Source organism: Puma concolor, chromosome D1, assembly GCF_028749965.1.
Source record: "Puma concolor isolate L17-30 chromosome D1, mPumCon1.1.hap2, whole genome shotgun sequence".
Lineage (NCBI taxonomy): Eukaryota > Metazoa > Chordata > Mammalia > Carnivora > Felidae > Puma > Puma concolor.
Window position 1 is genome coordinate 94,315,199 of NC_141676.1, and position 21,122 is coordinate 94,336,320.

The 21,122-nt window shown below is 42.4% G+C and overlaps 1 protein-coding gene across 4 annotated transcripts in view; it reads left to right on the top strand.

Annotated features, from left to right (window-relative positions):
- Positions 1-237: 237 nt before the first annotated feature.
- FEZ1 (fasciculation and elongation protein zeta 1) overlaps positions 238-21,122 on the top strand; it is a 43,471-nt gene continuing 22,586 nt past the window's right edge. The window contains exons 1-4 of one of the 4 annotated variants that reach the window (XM_086678757.1): positions 238-401; positions 5,462-5,817; positions 12,718-12,817; positions 15,841-16,936. In XM_086678757.1, coding sequence (XP_086534883.1) covers positions 5,507-5,817; positions 12,718-12,817; positions 15,841-15,879 — 450 coding nt within the window. In that variant the 5' untranslated portion in view covers positions 238-401; positions 5,462-5,506 and the 3' untranslated portion in view covers positions 15,880-16,936. Of the gene's footprint in view, positions 402-952; positions 1,103-5,461; positions 5,822-12,717; positions 12,818-15,840; positions 16,937-21,122 lie in introns of those variants that run through there. The other 3 variants (XM_086678755.1, XM_086678756.1, XM_086678759.1) reach the window with 3 other exon arrangements.

Sequence of the window (21,122 nt, forward strand, 5' to 3'; positions counted from 1 at the left end):
TTCATGAGAGAAGCAGAAAGTCCAATGTTAGAGAGGGGAGAAATAGTAATTCATAAATATTAATAAAGGCAGGCCACATGCTGCAAGGAAGGCTCTGAATGCTAACGAGTAGATGACGTCGGGCCGGGCGCGTGCCAGCGGGCGGGTGCCCGAGCGCGGGCGCGCCCCCGAGGGCCCGGGCACGAGCGCGGGGAGGGGGCGGAGGGGGCGGGGTGGAGGAGGGGAGCGGAGCCGGGCGCCGGCCGAGCTGCGGGGGGAGCGCTCGCTGGCTCGCCGCTGCCGCTGCCGCTGCCGCCGCCGCCGCCGCCGCCGCGCTGTGCTCCGGCCGCTCCCCGCGGCCCGTGGATGGGGGTGTCCCGCTGAGCCCCGCGAACCGCCTCCCTCCGCCAGGACCCGCACAGGTGCCGTCGCGGGGGGCGACCTTAGCCCGACCGACCCACTGCCGTGGGTGGGGGTTGGACGGGGGTGGTGAAGGAGGCCCCGCGACTCGGGTTTCTCCGCCGGCGGGTCGGGGGGCGCCGCAGCCCCGCGCCCCCAGCCCGTCCCATCCTGGAATCGGAACGAAGGAGCCCCGAGGCCGTCGCCCTCCTGCCCAGCCCTTCACGGGAGTGCAGCGCCCGGGCCGGGAGCTGTGGGATGATGGGCACTTCAAGCATCATCAGATCAGAGCCTTGGCCCCCCAGCCAGGCCTGGCGTGCGTGTGCGAGTGGTGTGTGTGTGTGTGTGTGTGTGTGTGTGTGTGTGTGTGTGTGTGAGAGAGAGAGAGAGAGAGAGAGAGAGAGACAGAGAGACAGAGAGAGAGACAGAGAGAGACAGAGAGAGAGACACGGGAGGCGGCGCGGACTGGGGGGCTGGGGGAACCGGGGAACGCTGCTCGGTGGTGTGGGCCAGTGGATCTGTACCTCCTCCCGAGACCGTTATCTTGCCCGGACACCCTTAAACGCCCCAGAATCCTCTGTGCCCCTACCAGCCTGACCCCGCACCCGCCCGTGCCCCTCCCTGGGGTGCCGAGCCTTTCCCCAGGACCATGCATTCCTGCAGTGTCAGAACCGCTGGCAGCTGCCGCAGACGCTGCGGGAGCAATTGTTTTACTACGGAACAGGTCGGAGAAAGGACGAGGTGGTGGTGGTGGGGGCGCTGCCCTCCGGTGGGCCCAGGACCCCTTGGGGTTCAGGGGTGCAAGGCTTGACAGAGCCCTGGGGCGGGCGTGTGATCCCAGCCCTCCCTTCTTTCTGCCTATCCCTTCCCTTTTCACTGCTCGACACCCCCGGATCTCCCTGCCACTCCCGTGTCCCGCTCTTGTTTGGCCAAAGGGCCGGGAAGTATGTGTGCGGCCTGCGCGGGATGAGCCCAGTTTTCCCCGTAGCGCCAGCCATTGTGCTGCTTGGAGAAGCCTTTCTTTACCCCAACAGACCCGGGGGGGTGGAGAGGAGGGGGATGTGAGATGAGGGTGAGTGGAGCAGCAGGAGGAGGGGGACGGGGTGGGGGGTGGGGAAGCGGAACCGCAAAGGGGTTGCTGACTTCTGTGCAACAAAATACTCTCTTTCCGTGGCAATGGGAAGCTGGCACAATCCTGTATACTGACTGCTTTTGCTGAGTAGCAGTGGGAAACTGCCGTGGATCAGTGGAGGGCAGATTTTAGGGATGAGGTGTGGTGAGGAGATAGAAATCAACTGATCTATGGGGCAGGTAATTGGAAGAAGGGGGAGATGGAATGGGGCCTCGGTGCAGGTGCAGAGGCCCAGCAGGGGGAAGCATGGTGAATTCTCTACTGCTCCCCCTCCACTCTGCTCAGCTCAGCAAAGCAGGGAGTGAAAATTTGTACTGCAGCCCCAAGCTGCAGCTAGTGCATCGTTATGCTGCAAAGGAGAGGCTTATGTGTTTCCTACAGGGTCTCTGTTAAGCTCAGAGCCTTTTTTTCTCTTCCAAATTACACCATCTATTGGGAGCCAAAATAAATGCAATAGATTATAGGACATAATCAAACTATAGTCCTGCACTCTGTTCTAGGATAAGAGAAAAAGACAAGGTGACCTTTCGGTGGTTCCCTTTTTCTGCCACTCTTCATGTATTTTTAAAAAATTGATTTTGGAAGTATAGAGAAAGAGGATAAGCAATCAATTGTATTACCCCTCGCTTTTAAGGGGGGAGGCCTCTAGGATGAGCTGTGAATGAAGACATGGGCGGGTGAGCCAGGATGCAAGGGTAGGACATTTCAGTGGGGGTGCAAAGGCACCCCACCAAGAGAGAAGAGCAAAAGAAAGTGAGCTAAAGGAAGGAGACAAAGGGCACAGGTTCAAGAAAGGCTGCCAGCCCCAACCCAGAGACCCCTCCTTGAGCCAGGCTCTCACGGCCTCTGCCATAGTCTGGGGTCTTTGTACAAATACCCGGCTCAGTCTGGGTATTGAGTGATATCCAATTCCCAGTGCAGGCTTTCAGTTTTGGTTTCATCTCCAGGTGGTCATTCATGCAGAGCTTCTTGGCTCTTGGGAAGTGAGTTGATGAAAAGAAAGCTGGCTATATTATGGATTGTTCAAATGGCCACATTTCTGAACTCTAGAGCTGTGATATCCCGTTCTTTTAGCATCATCTGGGTGAATCCATTTTCTAGAGGCTGCCTGGGCTGAGCATAGGTGCTTTGAGCATAACCTTCCTGTTGACAACACCCAAAACTCAATCTTTGTCTTAGATGCTGATTGGATTGCCCTTTTGTTGCTGGCTAATAATATAGTTTGTGCCATTTCGAATTAGTATCCCATTGGTATCACCTATTCATTCTGGCTCCCCCTTCTCTCCTAGGAGAAGAGTACAAGTCTAAAGGAAGTGTAAATATCTCTAACATCATGTCTTTCTGAAATGGGGCCAGTGATCCAAGAAGCTTTCACCAAATAAATTGAAAATAGCAGGGGTACCTTAGTAAAAAAAGGTGATAAATTTTATTCAGCAGTTCTCCCATTTGATCAGCATGTAAAGCATTGCACATAGACTATCATGGCAGGGGGATTTTGTTTTGTTTTGTTTTGTTTTTACTTGAAACACCCTCCCCCTACATTTGCTGTGAAACTAAGTTATCCTCATTTTCCTAAAATCATTGACATTTATCAAACACCACATATGCAATACATTGTGTTTAGCACTGCCAATGATTATTTTCATTACTCTGCAAAATAACCTTCAGCTTAAATACTGTTTTAAACCTCATTTTATGGATGAGGAAACCATGGCACAAAGAGGCTGATAATTTGCCCAAAGTCTCATCGCTAGGAAGTGATAGGACCAGGATGGGAACCTGGAATCCAGGCTCTTAACCATCACAGAGTCCTGCTCTGGTCAACCCAAATCCCCCATCTGTAAAACCTTCCTTGCTCCCTACTGCACTCTGTGATCTTTTCTCAACTCCCTTTGGCACTCAGGGATGCTTAATCTTTTTTGTGCTATTGGCCCCTTTTGACAATGTAGAGAAATCTATGAGATTCTCCTCCAAATATGTTTTTAAGTGCATAAAATATAGTTATATTCAAAGAGCCCTTTAGGGGTCTGTAGACCCTAGGTGAAGAACACCTGAGTGGCAATTAGTTATGTATTGCTTTATAGCTGTGCTGTCCACTCTGGTAGTCCCAAGCGACATGTGGCTAGTTCAAGTGGAAATGTACTGTGAATACACACTGGAGTTCAAAGAAGTAGTATGAAAAGAGAATGTAAAATGTTTCATTAATATTTTAAAATATAGATTATATATTGCAATGCAATCTTTTGGACATATTGGATTTAATAGAATACATTATTAAAATATATTATTACAATTAAGATTATCAATTACACTAATAAGTTATTAAAATTAACTTCCAGAGCTATTAGCTCTATACCAACACCTTCACTGTAACAAATGAGAAAATTGGAACCCATGATGCTTGTCACTCAGCCACACATTGGCAGGTAGGTCTGTTGGCTCTTGAGCATATGTTATTTCCAAGATGTCATAAGGTCCCAACATGTTGCCTTTGCACCCTGTAAATACTCGGAATATATTTTGATGTGATGCAACGGTAATTGGCTTCCTCCCAGTACAATCCTGGTAAGAGCTGTCTGAGTCCCCACCTGGCATGGCCTTTGCCTCACTTACTTAGAGTTTAAGTTTTATAGACAGAGATGGAGAATGGCACTTTCAGGGCAAAACCCATTATTTTTGCTGTCTGTTCAGTTCTCCTCGGTAGTGGTTCCAATTTAAGCATCTAACTGGATCAGAAATTACACAGACAGGAGAGAAAAGTTTGGTTGCCTTTCCGCATTACAGGGAAGAAAGTGGAGTATGTAGAGAAGGGCATGACAGACAGTAATGCTGTGCTGCCTAAAATTGGAAATGAAAAATGTATGTGGGGGACAGATGATCATTTTTCAATGAACACACATTGATTGATTGCCTAGCCGCAGAGCAGTGTGTACAGGATGGAGCGATGCAGGATGTCCAGAGGACGTCTGTGCCCTCGAGGAATTTAAATTAAAATTGGGGAAGGGCTTGGATACACACACAGTTGGATAAATCACAGTGGAAGGCAGTGTCTGAAGAGGGCCTGGAGCTCAGGAAATGAAAGTAGGCCTGAGTGTGCAGCTTTCCAGGATGTGGTGTCCAAGATGGTCATGGAGGCTGACCTTGGAGCACATGGGTAGTTGGGTCTATCTCTTTCAGGATAACCAGTCATTTAATCCATTCCTTTAGCCCCAGACATAAGCTCTGTATCTTGGAAAAGCTCAGGTGCTTGTTTTTGAGGGTAGTCATATCTAGGTCCATGCATCCCTATCCCAAACCCTTGGGGCCAGGCATTTTAGAAAGCAGTAATAGAGTGTGAATTCTGCATATCATTTCCTGGAGATTGGGGCAGCAATCAGTATAATTTAAAAAATTATTATTTCTGCAGCAAAACACACTCAATGGGATAAATTGAAACCATAAGCAATTTTATATTCATGTAGATTAGGTTTAGTTGCCAAGTGAGTATAGGTCAAGTTGGTTTTTGCCACCAAATAAGTTATGAAAGACTTCCGGTTTTCAGAGCACATGGTTAAGGATGTGGACTTATGGCAATAATAATAATAATTATTAATAACAATTATTATGATTATTATTATAAACAGAGAACATATGGGACAACAATGATGTTTATTATCTGCCAGCCACTGTTCTAATCACTTACCTGTATTTTTACTTCTTTCACCCTTAAGACAATCCCTTGAGGATTATTATTTCTGTCTCGAGAAGAATAAAGAGAGGCACAGAGAATTAAGTAACTTGCTAAGGTCAAGTGTATGATAGCGAGGAAGTACAGAAGTGACGGATGCCTGGAAAGTGGAGTCTTCCTTTTTCAGAGGGATACAGACTAATGGATTATGTGGTTATGGTTCCTCAGCAGAGGCGGCACAAAAGCCTGGTCCAAGCTCACATTACCTTGTTTGTTTCTCCTAGATCAACGAATCCTGAAAGTCACAGTTGTCCTATTGCTGTGAGAGAATGGAGGCTCCACTGGTGAGTTTGGATGAAGAGTTTGAGGACCTTCGACCCTGCTGCTCGGAGGACCGGGAGGAGAAACCACAGTGTTTCTATGGCTCATCTCCCCACCATCTAGAGGATCCCTCCCTCTCTGAGCTTGAGAATTTTTCTTCGGAAATAATCAGCTTCAAGTCCATGGAGGACCTCGTGAACGAATTTGATGAGAAGCTCAATGTCTGCTTCCGGAACTACAACGCCAAGACGGAGACCCTGGCTCCTGTGAAGAACCAATTCCAGATCCAGGAGGAGGAAGAGACCCTGCAGGATGAGGAGTAAGAAGTCTTAATTGCCCTCTGTTGCTTCAGACATGAGCCCTGTAGTCTGGGGCTCTTTGACATAGAACTCGTGTCTGTGGGTTCATGGCATATCACTTATGCTTTCATGTCAGTGGGGCAGGGCCCTGGTAATTGCTGACATTATTCTATGATGTCCCTTTACAGGGACCTGGAGAGTTTTCTAAAATTGAAATCTTAGAGGAATGAAGACTTTTTAGAAAATAGATTTTCTTAGGTACAAAATAGAATTTTAGGAGCATGATCCATTTTAGGGTCCATCTATCTTCTGTTTCTTTGTATCAGTAGTAATCCACCCAGATATTAGAAATAAGGATCAGAAAAGAAATTAATTAACTGTGACGGAGGAATCTGTCACTGGAACAATTTGCTTCAAGAAACACCAGAATTATGAAAATCTCCAAACTGTTAACAAATCCCCCCTCAGGACTGGAAAATCATCTACAAATGTTAAGATATATCCAAATAAGAAAGCATACAAATTGAACTGACAGCCCAGGGGATTACCTTGGGCCAAAATAAAGGTGATAATTAGGTGACATGGCTTTTGAGTATACAGATTCCCTGTGTCACTTACTAGTCCCCTTTTAAGGTCTTAACAGTAGTCAAGAAAAGGGATTTGAGAAAACTGCTGTTTGAGGAGGGACTAGAAAAAGAAGAGGATAATTTGTAACATAAATTAAAGAAGGGTGTTTTGGGCACTTAGTAAAAATAGGCCTGAATTCCCTGTAGAGATAAAATATGCATCAATTGTTCTTTCTTTCTTAAAAAGGTGAGTTGGGTTGTTTTTTTTGTTTTTTTTTTTTTTTTTTTTTTTAATTAAAGCACAGGGACAGGACCCGTGGGCAGGAAGAGCTGCCCCTTGTGTTTGCATTTTATTTTATTTTATTTTATTTTATTTTATTTTATTTTATTTTATTTTATTTTATTTTATTTATTTTAAACATTTATTTATTATTAAGAGACAGAGAGAGACAGAGAATGAACATGGGAGAGGCAGAGAGAAGGGGAGACACAGTATCTGAAGCAGGCTTCAGGTTCTGAGCTGGCAGCACAGAGCCCGACGTGGGGCTCCAACTCACAAGCAGTGAGATCATGACCTGAGCCGAAGTTGGATGCTTAACCGACTGAGCCACCCAGGTGCCCCTATTGTTCTTTATTTTTAAAGTTTATTGATTTATTTTGAGAGATTGAGAGCGAGAGAGAGAGAGAGTGAGAGAGAGAATCCCAAGTAGGTTTTGCCCAATGAGGACACGGGCTTGAACTCAAGAGCCAAGAGCTGGACCCTTAACCAACTGAGCCACCCAGGCACCCCAAGCATCAATTGTTCTTATGGAATCACACAACAAATGTCAAGTGGTTATAATGGGACTTGGGAGCAACTGGGCTTTTGGTTTCTCTTTTTATGAACTTGAGTGGCAAGAGTTGCCCATAAATAAGTGGGGTGAAAGGTGTGTCCCAGACAACTAAACCTGACCTGTTTGGGATATAGTTGCTCGCTTGATGACTCTGTGAGTATACAAGGACTCTGTGTCTGTCTTACTATTATATCCCCATGTCTAATACAGGGCTTGGTGTGTCATAAGTATTCAAATAATAGTTTTTGAATGGAATACTGAATGTCGAATGAATTGGGTGAACAATAATAGCTAGTTTTGTAGGTACAGGTAACGGATTTCCAGGTCCACACCATTTCCTTCTTTTCTTTTTAATTAATGTTAGCCTGAAGTCATGATCACAGAGAACATTTTACCCTGGTGACCAGTACTGTAACTGTGGGCTATGTGTTTTAATTCAATTTTAAGTTTCAAACTGATTTTTTCTTAAATTCTGAGCCCGTTATTAATTTGTTCAACTCCTGTAAGTCTAAAAAGAATGGCTCTGGGGCTTTATTATACAGAGTATTTTTTCACTATAGTTCATTGCACCAGGCAATGAACTAGAAATACAAAAGACTATGAATTATAATTTTCATACTCTCGCTAACTCACTGTGTGACCTTGGGCTAGTCACTTAACTTTAGTTGACTGCGTGGGTCCTCATCTTTGAAACCTCCAGAGCTCAATCTTGATGAAGCGGGGCTAAGGACTTGGAAAGAACCTAATTTCTTACCTCACCCAGGCTGTGCTCTGAAAATGACATTTTAAGATGCGTCCCATTCCTTTTGCTTCCAACAAATCATTCCTCCCCTATCTAAGCCCCCCTCTGCCTCATTAAGGATGAAGGCCCGGTGAGCAAGTTCTTACTCTCTTCTAGCACATTAGCAGAGGCCACTCAATGTTAATTACCATCACATGGGATTATTGGTCTCCTCACCCTGATTTTTCTGAGTTGCCTGCCTCATTGACTGCCTCAGCTAAAAGACCAAAGGTTGAATAGTTCCTTAGAGATAAAATACAATTTGGGGATAGTGTAGAGGGAGGAATCTGGGAAGAGAAAAATTAACACTGTGCTTTCAAGGTGGTCAATGTATTTAAACCTTTCCAACTTAAAAATCAGAGTTAAATTATACACGTTGTTTATAGATACCTATTCATATACTTCAACTGTAAAGTTATGATGAAGTAAGGGAAAAGATAATTTAATATCTAATCTGGTTGTGATTCTCCTGAGCATAGCTTGTAATAAACTTCCTTAGGTTTGCTAATTAGATGGATATTTCCTCCACAAATGAATTGAAAGTGTGTTGGGTGGGTTAGCAGGACATAATAAAAACATAAAACAAAAGCAGTGAACTTCTCCGTCAAACTAACCTCCTTCAAGAGAGCACAAATCATAAAGCAAATGTGGTCATTCCCTTTAGAGTTTGGATTTCTCTAGTCCTCCTTTGGAACTATTTTGCTAATAGGGAATTGGCTGAGACGTCAACTTCTCTCTGATTTATCAGGGAATGGAAGTATTAGGCATTACAAGAGAGTCAAATTTGAATAGATTTTTCCTGGTTTTAAATTTGGATACTCTTCCAGAATCTGCTCTTTGCATATGTGTGATCATCCTTCCTGTCTCATAAGAGATTGAACTTGGAGGCCAGAGCCTCTCTAGGGGACCGTTACAGAAGGGGAATGGACAATCCTCACCCCACCACCTGCCTCACTGGGATTACAATCCGCCCTCTTACAGGCACCTGTAAGGTAAAGAGGGGCCAAACTTGTGAGAACAATCACCATTTGCTGTTCTGCAGATAGAATTATTGGGTGAAAGGTGCTAAAAGTAAGTCTACACAATAAATACATGGTGCGTAGTCAGCCATACTTGAAGGTGAAGTCAAGTAAATACCACACAACCAGGATATGGAAAGTGGATGGATAACCGTGATTTTGAGGAAAGTTAATTATCCTCTCAGAGGCTCAGTTTCCCCCTATAGAAGGCCAAGGTAGTATTGATTCTATTTCAGTGCTTGAAAGAATCTAAAAAGTTGTTCAAAGTCATTATGTGCTAATAATAGTTCCTAAGTCTTAGCAGCGAAAGTGTACTCGCGTGAACACACATCGAAATGTGGCTGTTGGCTTGATTGGACACGAGACACTGGATAAGGGCAGTAGCCAACCTGGAGGGGCTTAAGGGAAATGTTATCAAATTGGAATTCTAATAAGCCCTTTAGGCTAGCTGCCTACCATGTTGTCAAGAACAGAGGGGTGTGGAGGGGGGCAGGATTCATGTAACCTTGATGGCCACATGATGGCCAGTAGACCCAGATCTTTGTGTATGTGCGTCTTGTCACAACCCATTCTGTTGGGTGTGTTCACCCGGTGCCAGCTTCCCTTTACAAATCCCCAGCCCTGTGTGGCGAAAGATAGCTTAGTCAGTTCCATAGGCACCTGAGCCCAGGCTATAAAACAGCCATAGGAAAAGCCTTTTCTGTCACTATGGGGACTGAGAGAGCAAATTGAATCGCGGGTGCCGTGGCAGCAAAAGCCAGGAATTGAGGCGACCTGTTTAATCTTGGCTCTTTGATAACAGATATAGGAGATAACATTCAGAGTCTCCTTCCCCCAAGATAAGAGCGAGTGGCAGGACACTTCTCGGGGAAAGTAGGATTTCACAGTCCACCTCAGGGTGACTATAAAAGGGAGTATGTTCATGCCCAAGGCCCCTGCTCAGGATAGAACACATAGCCTCTCTGCGGGGGGTGGGGGGGCGTCGAGGAAGAAAAGCCCTTCCCATTCTCTTCCTCACAGAAAGCTTTGTGTTTTTCCCTCCCACCACCCGGTCTGCTCTGGCTGCCAGCCTGCCGCCAGTGTTCTGCCTTCGCCTTCCATTTAACCTTCACTGGGGCTGGAGAGATAGACAGGAAGCAGTCACGCACCCCGCTGCCCCTGCCATTCCTCCTTTTGTAGACTGATGAAAGCGCTATGTCCACGAATAATGTAGTTAGAGATCTTTCACGCAGAGCTGGTTTCTGAATTGCTGTTCTAGCTTGTGATTGGGAACTTGGTATATTACTCTGATGCCCGTGCCTGAGCCAGTCACAAAATGATCAAGACTTGGGATAGTTTTGTGGTTAGGAATATAGGGCTCTGTAGCCGTATGGCCTGGTTACAAATCCCACCTCTGTCATTATTGGCTGTGTGACCTTAGACAAGTTAGCTGACTTGTCTGTTTTAGGTTTTTTTTTTTTTTTTTTTTTCACCTTAGGATCTGCCTTACAGAGTTGTGAGGATGGAATGAATTAATTCACACAAAGGTTTAGAAGAGAGTACCTGACTTATAGTAAGTGGCCATTAAGTAGTGACTGCTAGGGTTAGTATTGGATAAAGAGTACTTCAGAAAAGAAGAAAATCTGGACAAAACAGGAAAGAATGAGGATGGCTCGAAATCCCGAGGAGAAAATGGTGTAGGGAATTGTCATAAAAATCTAGAGTTAGAAGGTGAAATCCAGAGTATGTCAGTCAAGGCCCACACGAGAAAAACCGCCACTCCCTGAATAATTTGAGAGAGCCCCCCAGTTGTCATTTGAAGGACAGAAACAGTTTCAAGGTCATTGGAAAGTGTGCAGTTCATTAAAAGTCCCAGCTTCCAGCCAGCCTAGGAGGGACACAAAAGGCTCCCGCCTATTTTGGGCTTTGCTGAATTTTATTTTTCCAGGCACTTGCTGCAGGGACAAATCCGAAGGTCAGTGCTTGCATGCTTGTTGTTGATTCTTGCGGCAGAGAATGTAATGCAAGGGGGAGTCTGGCCTTCCCCCACTGGGTGTGGTGCTTGGAGTTTTGTCTTGGACGTAGCAAATCATCTTTGCCTCTTGGCTGTACAGTGCTACCGAGACTTGCATTTAGCATTAGGCTGGATTAATGAAGCTCTAATAGTGCCTGATGGAGATTGGATTATCACCCATGTTTAAGAAGCAGACTAAAATCCTGCTGAATGGATGTCTAATGAACACTTGATGAGTCCTCTCAAAGTGCTTGCTTGTAATTGCAGGAAAATAATGAGTCAGCGGATAACCCAAGCACTGCTATTAAATTGTGCTTTCTTGAGCTCCTTTAATGTGTTGCATCGCCGACTGTATGCTTTGTGCACTGGGAAAGTCTCCTTGCTCTATGCCCATGCGTCATATATTATTCCCGATTTGACATATGCTAAGAGAACTCGCCTCTCCTAATGTCAGCTGTCTGTGCTCTTGTCCACCTTGCACTTACCTTTTCAGCGTCTCACACCGTATTCTGTCATGTTTTGAATTTGATCCGCATATATACATATTTGCTTACTTTTAAATGGCTGCTTCTTCATGTGAGTCTGTCTAAATACAATTTACCTTCTTATACCTTGTTTGACATGCATAGGCACCTGAAGGATATTGCATAGAGCCCTCATTTATCCTTAGCTAATATTAACTCAAGTGCCACTGGTTTCCATGGATGACATTATTTTAGGAACTTGGTTTACTGGATGTTGACTCCTTTGTTTATTTTCCTGTGTGTGAGAGTTTGTGACTTTAGGATTTTCCCCCAACCCCTCCTTTTCTCCCCCACAAAGAAATATTTCTGAAATAAGAGAATTAAATGACACAAATTATAGAAAAGTTTTTCTTATAATGTACATATCAGAACTTTTTAAAGCCATGTAATAAAGGGACCCCCCGTCTTCCCTCACTACAACCCAATTGTTAGAGGTGTATTGATCGGTTCCTTTCATACATTTGCCTTGCAGTGTCCATGATGGGGAAAGGGAACACTTACACTCTACTTTGCTGGAGCTGGGGGAGTATGCCACCATGGGCTCGCTAGAACATTTTGGGTAATTAGTAAGCGTTAACAGCATTGGCATTATCCCTTTAGTTACATTAGATGTCAGGGAGTTAATTCTTGACCATTTAGATTGCAGGCCTCTGAAATTGAAATGCACCTAAACTCTATGGTGGCCCTGATCTCAAAGAGATTCAGCCAGAAGATCTGCCCAGATATCCATCTGTTGATTACCTACCTACCTACTTACATCAGTATCTTCCTCTTTCCCCCTCTTTCTCTCTCACTCTTCTTTGCCCACAGAAAAGGAAAGGAAACATGGGCATTTCTCAGGTTCATGGGTCATGAACCATTTGGTTGAGGGGCAGATTTATTTTCAGGGGCAATTTATTTATTGCCTGAGGTGGTTTGATTGTAGACTCTACCATTTGTGTCTCAATGGTGAGAAATTCCTCTCCTCTTAAGCGAACACCTTTGAAGCTGCAGTCCCTGACCAGGGCCCATTCTCTTGGCTCTTTCTCTCCTGGTAGTGCCTCTAATTCAGTTTTTAAGCTGCTTTGCTCTTGCATGCTGGAAGGCAGATGATCTCAGCCTGGCACACACAGAAGCCTCTCTCCTCCCCTGGCCCAGCTCTTCCTTCCTCCAGGCGGGGCCAGGCCACAGATGTGTGCTAATGAGAGCTTCTCTTTGTTTACAGGGTTTGGGATGCTCTGACAGACAATTACATCCCTTCACTCTCAGAAGACTGGAGGGACCCAAACATGGAGGCTCTGAATGGCAACAGCTCTGACACCGAGGTACCTCTCTGGGGCCCCTTACTTGATAAGGCTTGAGAAGATGTGGATTCCAGTTAGAAAAACATTCATTAATTCAACAGTCTTACCCATTAGGTAATGAAGCTCACCCATAGCTCCAAAACATTGCTGGTAAGACAGGAGTTACGGAGGAGGTGAAGAATTAGATGAGGGGACATCCAGTGTCTGTGAGGTGACTCGAATGGCCGTCTGTAAAAAGTATAAATGCAAATTACTCTGTTGTTGATCTGTGTACTGCAACATGCAAAACAAGGTGGTCTGAAGAGGAGGAGAGTGACTATCACAGGCTTCTCATGTTCAAATAATAATGGTTTAAAAAGAATCAGGTTTTCCTATCCAAAAGGAAGAGTTCAGTCTCACCAAAAACAAGATGGCAGGTGCTGATAGATTTGTGGCAAACTCAAAGCCTGGCTAATGGCCAGAGTTGGGGCTTAGACATTAGTGAGGTGGCCACTCAGTGGGGAGGGGCCAATGAGACGTTGATAGACTCGACCGAGAAGCCGTTCTTGTGGCTGAACCAGAGTCACATTCTGTGCTTGCTGATGCCAAAGAAGAAGGTGGCCTAAGGGCTTCTGAATGAAGAGAATACTTATTTTTTTGTTGATCTGCATAGGCTATGGGGAGTGACCTTTCAGAAGATCCAAATGGCCCCTCCTAGCTGAATCTACATATAGGAAGGTAAAATTATTTAATGGCTTTGTCCACACTAAAAGCCAATTTCTGCCTTGCTTGGTTTTCTAGTTTCAGCTATAAGGAAATTTGACGATTTCTTACCACGAAGGGCTGTCACAGCCCTGTGGGCTCAGCAAATGAGGGAAAGGAAGGTGGATCTAATCTTCATAGGTGCTCCAGAATTGAGTCCAAGTGAAAAAGCAAGAGAGAAATTTCTGCAGATCATTGCCCAAAATAGCACAGCAAAAAGATCAGCAGTTGCCTGATTGGTTGAAAAGGTGGCTGTATATCCTTCTTAACTCTTCTAATAATTAGCAATCCCGAAATCTCAGAACTTCAAGGTTTCATTGAGTGGGACAGGTAAAATGGTGACTTCAAGACTCGGAGATTTGATGCAAGCCTACTCATCGTGGCTATAGGAGGCTGTGTCTCAGTTCCTGTTTTGATTCCTGACTGCTCATTTTCTCTTGAAATGCTTATATGTATCCTTATCCCAAATGCAAAGGACAAGGAGACAACCATGGACTAAATCTAGTTACTGAAATGAAATCAGGCCCATCACGGTGCAAAAGGCAGATTTCGCTTTATCTCTTTGGCTCCCTTTCCAACTAATTTTGTGGATTAAGCCAAAGGATGTATAAGACCGCCTGCCCTTCAGAAGGACTCTAATTTATCCTCGTTTGCAGATTTCCCTCAAGAGGGTTAATATTTCAGGGCAAATTGAATGGCCCTGAGAAGGATGATCTTGAGTTCCACTCCTTGTAGAATTTCTTCCATCTAACCCATGGGAAAATGACAGGGTAGCAGAAGTGGATGGATTAAGGCTGTTTTATTTCATCTCCTTTATTATCTGGATTCATTACAGTAGAAGCTCTTTTAACTGACCTCAGTTTAAATGATTTGCTAGATTAACCAGTGCTCTGTACTTTTATAAAAGAGCGACTGACCCAATGCCCTTGGCTTGCTGAATGCACACAGCTGGTAGGCTTCTTCTAGCAAGCCCTCCTAGCTCCTCTTCTACTTAAGTGGTTCATTGCCAAGAATCAGGTGTGTTTGTTCTTGAACGTCTTTGTCCTTGTCCTTCTGACTATAAGTGATAGAATTATGGAAACTGTTGGATTGTGACAGCAAAGAGAATCACATTTTGCATTTGGAAGATCAAATAACACATGTACATGGCTTTAAGAGTCAGATAATACTTTAGAAATATTATAAGACCTTAAAAACCACCCCAGCAGCTCCTGCCTTATCTTTTCCCTATTCCATAGAACCAACCGCTTTTTTTTTTCACATTTATTTACTTATTTTGAGAGGGAGAGTGGGGGAAGGGCAGAAAGAGAGGAAGAGGGAGAATCCCAAGCAGGCCATGTGCTGTTGGCATGGGGCCCAACAAAGGGCTAAAACCCACAAAGAGTGAGCTTATGACCTGAGCCGAAACCAAGAGTCTGTCAGCCAACTGACTGAGCCACCCAGGCGCCCCGAGGCAACCACTTTGATTTCTTTGGCATATATCTCAAATTTCCTAAGTAATACATTTATATTGCTATTTGATGATTAAAATAAACAGTTTTTGGCTGTTATCTATTAACTTTGCATGATGGAAGATAAGTTTAACTCTTTTACACCACTTCAAATACTCACACTTAGCTTTCTCATAGGATTTTCACCAATTTATATAGTGAAATCAATACTCAAAATATATACTGTTGTAACTATGTAAATACTATTTCTTACCGAATCATGTAGTATTGTATAAAAATATTTCCTTTCTTGTACCACTTTTTGTTTAACCCGGAGTAAAGACTTGACTTTGTTTTTTGTTTTTTGTTTTTTGTTTTGCTTAGTTTTCTGTATATCTATTTATCAATAGTTCAATCCCAAATGGAGTGAAATTTAAATCTCACAATATGGTTAAATAAATCAGATATTCTATCAATTCAGAATTTTTTTTTTGTTTTTTGTTTGGTCTTGAAGCATCCAAATTAGTACTGTCGTCTTTCTGCTATGAACTAGTCTGGTTGTATTCTAGATCTGATGCCCAGCTGTTGTCCCTGGGACTTGCCTTCACCTTCATCCTGGGGATCCTTCCTGACTCTCTCCCTGCCTTCTGACTGCCATAGTTTTTTATCTTTCTGGGTTTATTTCCTTGTTTTGTGGGGAAAAAATCGGTATGTTCTGAGAAAGGGTACAGAAGAATATCTTTTCTAGAATATACAAGAATGTCTTTATTCTCCTGTCATGTACTTGGTTGAGAGTTTGACTTGATAGTTAATTGAGGTTGCAAAAAGTTTTTTTACTCAGAATTCTGAAGGCATTGTTCTCTTATCTTCCAGCTTTCACTTGCTGTTGAGAAGCCCTCAAATTCATTCTGATTCTCCTTCTTTTATATGTGACTAGCTTTCAGGATGTTCTTTTTTCTTTCTCATTTGAAATTTTCCAGTGATGTGCCTTGTAGTGTGTGCCCCCCCTCCCATTCATTCTACATTATACTTAGTGGGCCCTTTCAACCTGGACTAAATTGTGGCATGTTTTCTTGTGTTATTTCTCTGAAGATTAATTATTTCTGTTTTCTGCCTCTATTGAGATGATTACATGTGTAGTTTTATCCTTTATTATGTTAATATGATAAATTACATTAATTGATTCTCAAATATTAAGTCAACTTTGCATTCTTGAGATAAACCCAACTTGGTCATGGTGTATTATTCTTTTATTTCATTTTATGGTTCTCTTTTTTTCTCATAGCTTTACTGAAGGATGATTGGCATATGATAAATGGCACATATTAAAGTGTTCAATTTGATAAGTTTTGACATATGTATACATCTGTGAAACCATCATCACAATCAAGATACTGAACATTTCCGTTACTACTCTCTTTCACCCTCCAATCTCCAGGCAACCCATTTCTGTCACTATAGATTAATTTGCATTTTCTAGAATTTCCTATAAATGGAGTCATGCAGCATGCACTCTTTTTTTGGGGGGGGGGCAGGTCTGGCTTTTTTTTTAATGTTTATTTTTGAGAGAGAGAGAGAGAGAGAGAGAGCACGAACGGGGGAGGGGCAGAGAGAGGGAGAGGGAGACACAGTATGTGAAACAGGCTCCAGGCTCCGAGCTGTCAGCACAGAGCCTGATGTGGGGCTCAAACTCAGGAACGGCGAGATCATGACCTAGGCCGAAGTCGGACACCCAACCGACTGAGCCACCCGGACGCCCCCTGGTTTGGCTTTTTAAGACTCAGTATAATGTTTGGATAGTCATCCATTTTGTTGTTTGTATCAATGGTTCATTCTTTTTTATTGCAGAGGGGATTCCATTATATAGATATACCATAATTTGCTTATTCATTCACCTGTTGATGGACATTTAGGTTGTTTCCAGTTTTTGAATATTGCAAATAAAGCTGTTATGAACATTCTTGCCTAAGTCTTTTTGTGGACATATGTCTCTGTTTCTCTTGGGTAAAATAACCTATGAGTGGAACGTCGGGGTCATATGGTAAGTGTATGTTTTGCTTTTTAAGAAACTGTCAAACTGTTTTCCAGTTTGAGAGCTCCAGTTATTCAACATCCTCACCAACACTTGTTATAGATGGCCTTTTATTTTATTGTTTATTTTTATAATATTTATTTATTTATTTTTGAGAGAAAGCTACAGAGTGATGAGCACGTTTGCGAGTAGGGGAGGGTCAGAAAGAGACAGAGCCTTTTACATTTTAGACATTTGAGTAGGTATATGGAGTGTCTTATTTGGGTTAAATTTGAATTCCCTTAGTAACATATGATATGGAGCATCTTTTCATGTACTTATTTACCATCTGTGTATCTTCTTCAGTGAAGAGCGCATTTAAATCTTTTGCCCACTTTCTTAATGTGGTGTTTGTATTCTTTTTAAATAGTTATTATTCTTTTTTTAAAGTTTTTAAATGTTTTTATTTATTTTTGAGAGAGGGAGACAGAGCGTGAGTGGGGGGAGGAGCAGAGAGAGAGGGAGACACAGAATCCGAAATAGGCTCCAGGCTCTGAGCTGTCAGCACAGAGCCTGATGCAGGGCTCGAACTCAGGAACCGCGAGATCATGACCTGAGCTGAAGTCAGAAACTTACCGACTGAGCTACCCAGGCGCCCCTAAATTGTTATTATTCTTTACATTAAAGGATAAAATGAGGCATACTAAATTTTTAAGAGTTTACTTGAGTAAGAATCAAATAGGACAGTGCCAAAGCTAAAGTGGTTAGGAGTGTTCCACCAACAGGAGCTACAGGAAAGACTTTTACATAGAAAAGGGAGAAGCAAAGAAGGAAGTTGATTAACTATAGCTTAAGTGGTTGTATTATTTGGGAAAGGCCAGTTGGCTGTTTGTGATTGGTTGTTCTTTGGTTTGAATTCTCAACCTTGAAGCATTAGAGACTTAGATTTTGGTTTGCTTAGTAGGCTTCTAAATCATTGAAACCACATCACTCTAATGGCCTCCTTGTTTAATTAATTTAACACATATATTCTAGACATAAGTCTTAAGTCCTATGTTTTGCAAATACCTTCTATTTGTCTATGCCTTTTAACTTTCTTAACCTTATCTTTTGAAGGTCAAATGTTTTTTAAATGTGATCAATCCCAATTTATTGATTTTTTTTCTTTTATAGTTTGTGCTCTTTGTGTAGTATTTATTTATTTATAATTTTTTTAAATCTTTACTTATTATTTTGAGAGAGAGAGAGAGCACAAGTGGGGCAGGGGCAGAGAGAGAGCGAGACCCAGAATCCAAAGCAGGCTCCAGGCTGTCAGCTGAGCTGTCAGCACAGAGCCCGATGTGGGGCTCAAACTCATGGACTGTGAGGTCATGACCTGAGCTGAATTTGGATGCTTAACTGACTGAGCCACCCAGGCACCCCCTCTTGTGTAGTATTTAAGAAGTCACTGAGGTTTGTTCTTAAGTCTTCTGGAAGTCTTATAGTTTTAGCTCTTCTGTGGTTTATGATTCATTTCAAGTTAGCTTCTATATGTGGTGTGAGGTAAGGGTCAAAGTTGGTGTGTGTGTGTGTGTGTGTGTGTGTGTGTGTGTGTACGTGTATGGCTATCGAATTGTTCTGATACTACTTATTGGAAATACTGTTCTTTCCCTATTAAATTGTCTTGGCACCTATGTTGAAAATCAATTGACCATATATGTGTGGATCTATTTCTGAATTCTTTATTCTGTTTCATTGCTGTGTGTCTATGCCAATACCATGCTGTATTCATTACTGTAGCTTTGTAATAAGTCTTGATATAAAGTAGGACAGCTGACCCTTGAACAACATGGGTTTGACCTGCGTGGGACCACTTACATATGGAGTTTTTTTGGTAAATACAGTATAGTACTGTAAATGTGTTTTCTCTTCCTTATGATTTTCAATAACATTTTCTTCTCTCAAGCTTACTTTATTATAAAGATACAGTGTATAATACATATAACATACCAAATATATGTTAATCAACTGTCTATATTATCAGTAAGGCTTCCATCAACAGTAGGCTACTTGTAGTTAAGTTTGGGGGAGTCAAAAGTTACATGTAGATTATTACTGTGCAGGGCATTGGTACCCTTAACCCCTGCATTGTTCAAGGGTCAACTGTATAAGTCTTTCAACTTTGTTCTTTTTTTCCAAAGTTGTTTTGGGTATTTTATTTTATTTACTTTTTTTTTTATATTTTGTAAAGTTTATTTATTTATTTTGAGGGAGGGAGGGCAGAGAGAGAGGGAGAGATAGGATCCCAAGCAGGCTTTGTGCTGTCAGTGAGGAACCTGATGCAGGGCTCGAACTCACAAACTGTGAGATCATGACCCGAGCTGAAATCAAGAGTCAGATTCTTCACCAACTGAGCCACCCAAGGGCCACTCTTCTGGCTATTTTAGGTCTTTTGCATTTCCATATAAATTGTGGAATCAGGTAATCAATTTCTATAACTTGCTGAAAATTCAACTGTGATGGTGTGTTAAATCCATAGATCCATTTATGTAGGTAGATCAATTTATTATGTTAATGTGATGTATTACATTAATCGATTTTCAAATATTAAAGCAACCTTTCATTCTTAAGATAAACTCCGCTTAGTCATGATATAGTATCGATTTTACATAATGTGGGATTTGATTTGCTAATATTTTATTAAAGATTTTTGCATCTATGTTCACAAGGAATCTTTTTCTGTAATTTTCTTTTCTTGTAATGTCATAACATGAATTGGGAATGTTTCTACTTTCTGAGTTTGTCTTAGACTGGTATTATCTCTTCCTTACATATTTGATAGACTACACCAGTGAAACCGTCTGGCCCAGGTGTTTTCTCTGTGGAAGATTTTTGGTTACACATTCAATTTCTTTAATAAATGTAGAGGGGACAGGGCGCCTGGGTGGCTCAGTCGGCTGAGCGTTCAACTTCGGCTCAGGTCAGGATCTCGCAGTTTGTGAGTTCGAGCCCCGCATCGGGCTCTGTGCTGACAGCTCAGAGCCTGGAGCCTGTTTCAGATTCTGTGTCTCCCTCTCTTTTCCCCTTCCCCACTCATGTTCTGTCTCTCTCTGTCTCTCAAAAATGAATAAACGTTAAAAAAATTAATTAAAAATAAATAAATAAATAAATAAATAAATAAATAAATAAATAAATGTATGTAGAGGTGTTCAGATTTTCCATTTCTTCCCGAGCTGATTTTGGCAAATAGTGTTTTTCAAGGAATTTGTTCATTTAATCTAAGTAATTGAATGTATTGACCACAAAGTTGTTTATGATATGTTCTTATTATTTAATGTCAGTAAAATCTATAGTGATGGTCCTCTTTTTATTTCTGATCTGCTAATTTGTGTTTTCTTTCTCCTTCTCTCCCTCTCCCTCCCATCCTCTCTCTTAAGTCTAATTATGGGTTTATCACTTTTATTCATCTTTCCAGAACAGCACTTTTAGTTTTCTTTTCCTCTGTTGTTTGTTCATTTTCTCATTTGTTGATTTCTTTCCTTAACTTTATTATTTCCTTCCTTACACTGACTAGGGTTTTACTAAGCCCTGTAAGGTAGGAGCTTAGATCAGATTTTAAACTTTAAAAATAATTGTCTTAGTCCACTCGGGCTGCTATGACACAATACCACACACAGGATGGCCTATAAACAACAGAGATTTATTTCTCACAGTTAAGAAGGCTGGACATCCAGGGTGCCAGCATGATTAGGTTCCGGTAAAGGCCCTCTTCTGGCTTACAGACTGTCAATTTCTGGCTGTGTCCTTATTGGTACAAGGGATCTCAGGAGCTCTGTGGAGCCTCTTTTCTAGGGTGCCAATCCCAGTCATGACGGCTCAACCCTCATGACCCAAGCAAATCCCTGAGTGCCCACCTTAAATACCATCACATTGAGCATTAAGATTTCAACATGTGAATTTGGGGAGGACACAAGCATTCAGATCAGCAATACCATGAGCATCTTAAAGTAATAAAATTTCCTTTCAGCATTGCTTTAACTGAATCCCACAGTTTTGATATGGCATGTTTTTATTAACCTTCAGCTTATGGGTAATTTAGATGTATGTTGCTGAATTTCAAAATGTTTGGGGATTTTATAGTTATCATTTTGTCATTGATTTCTAA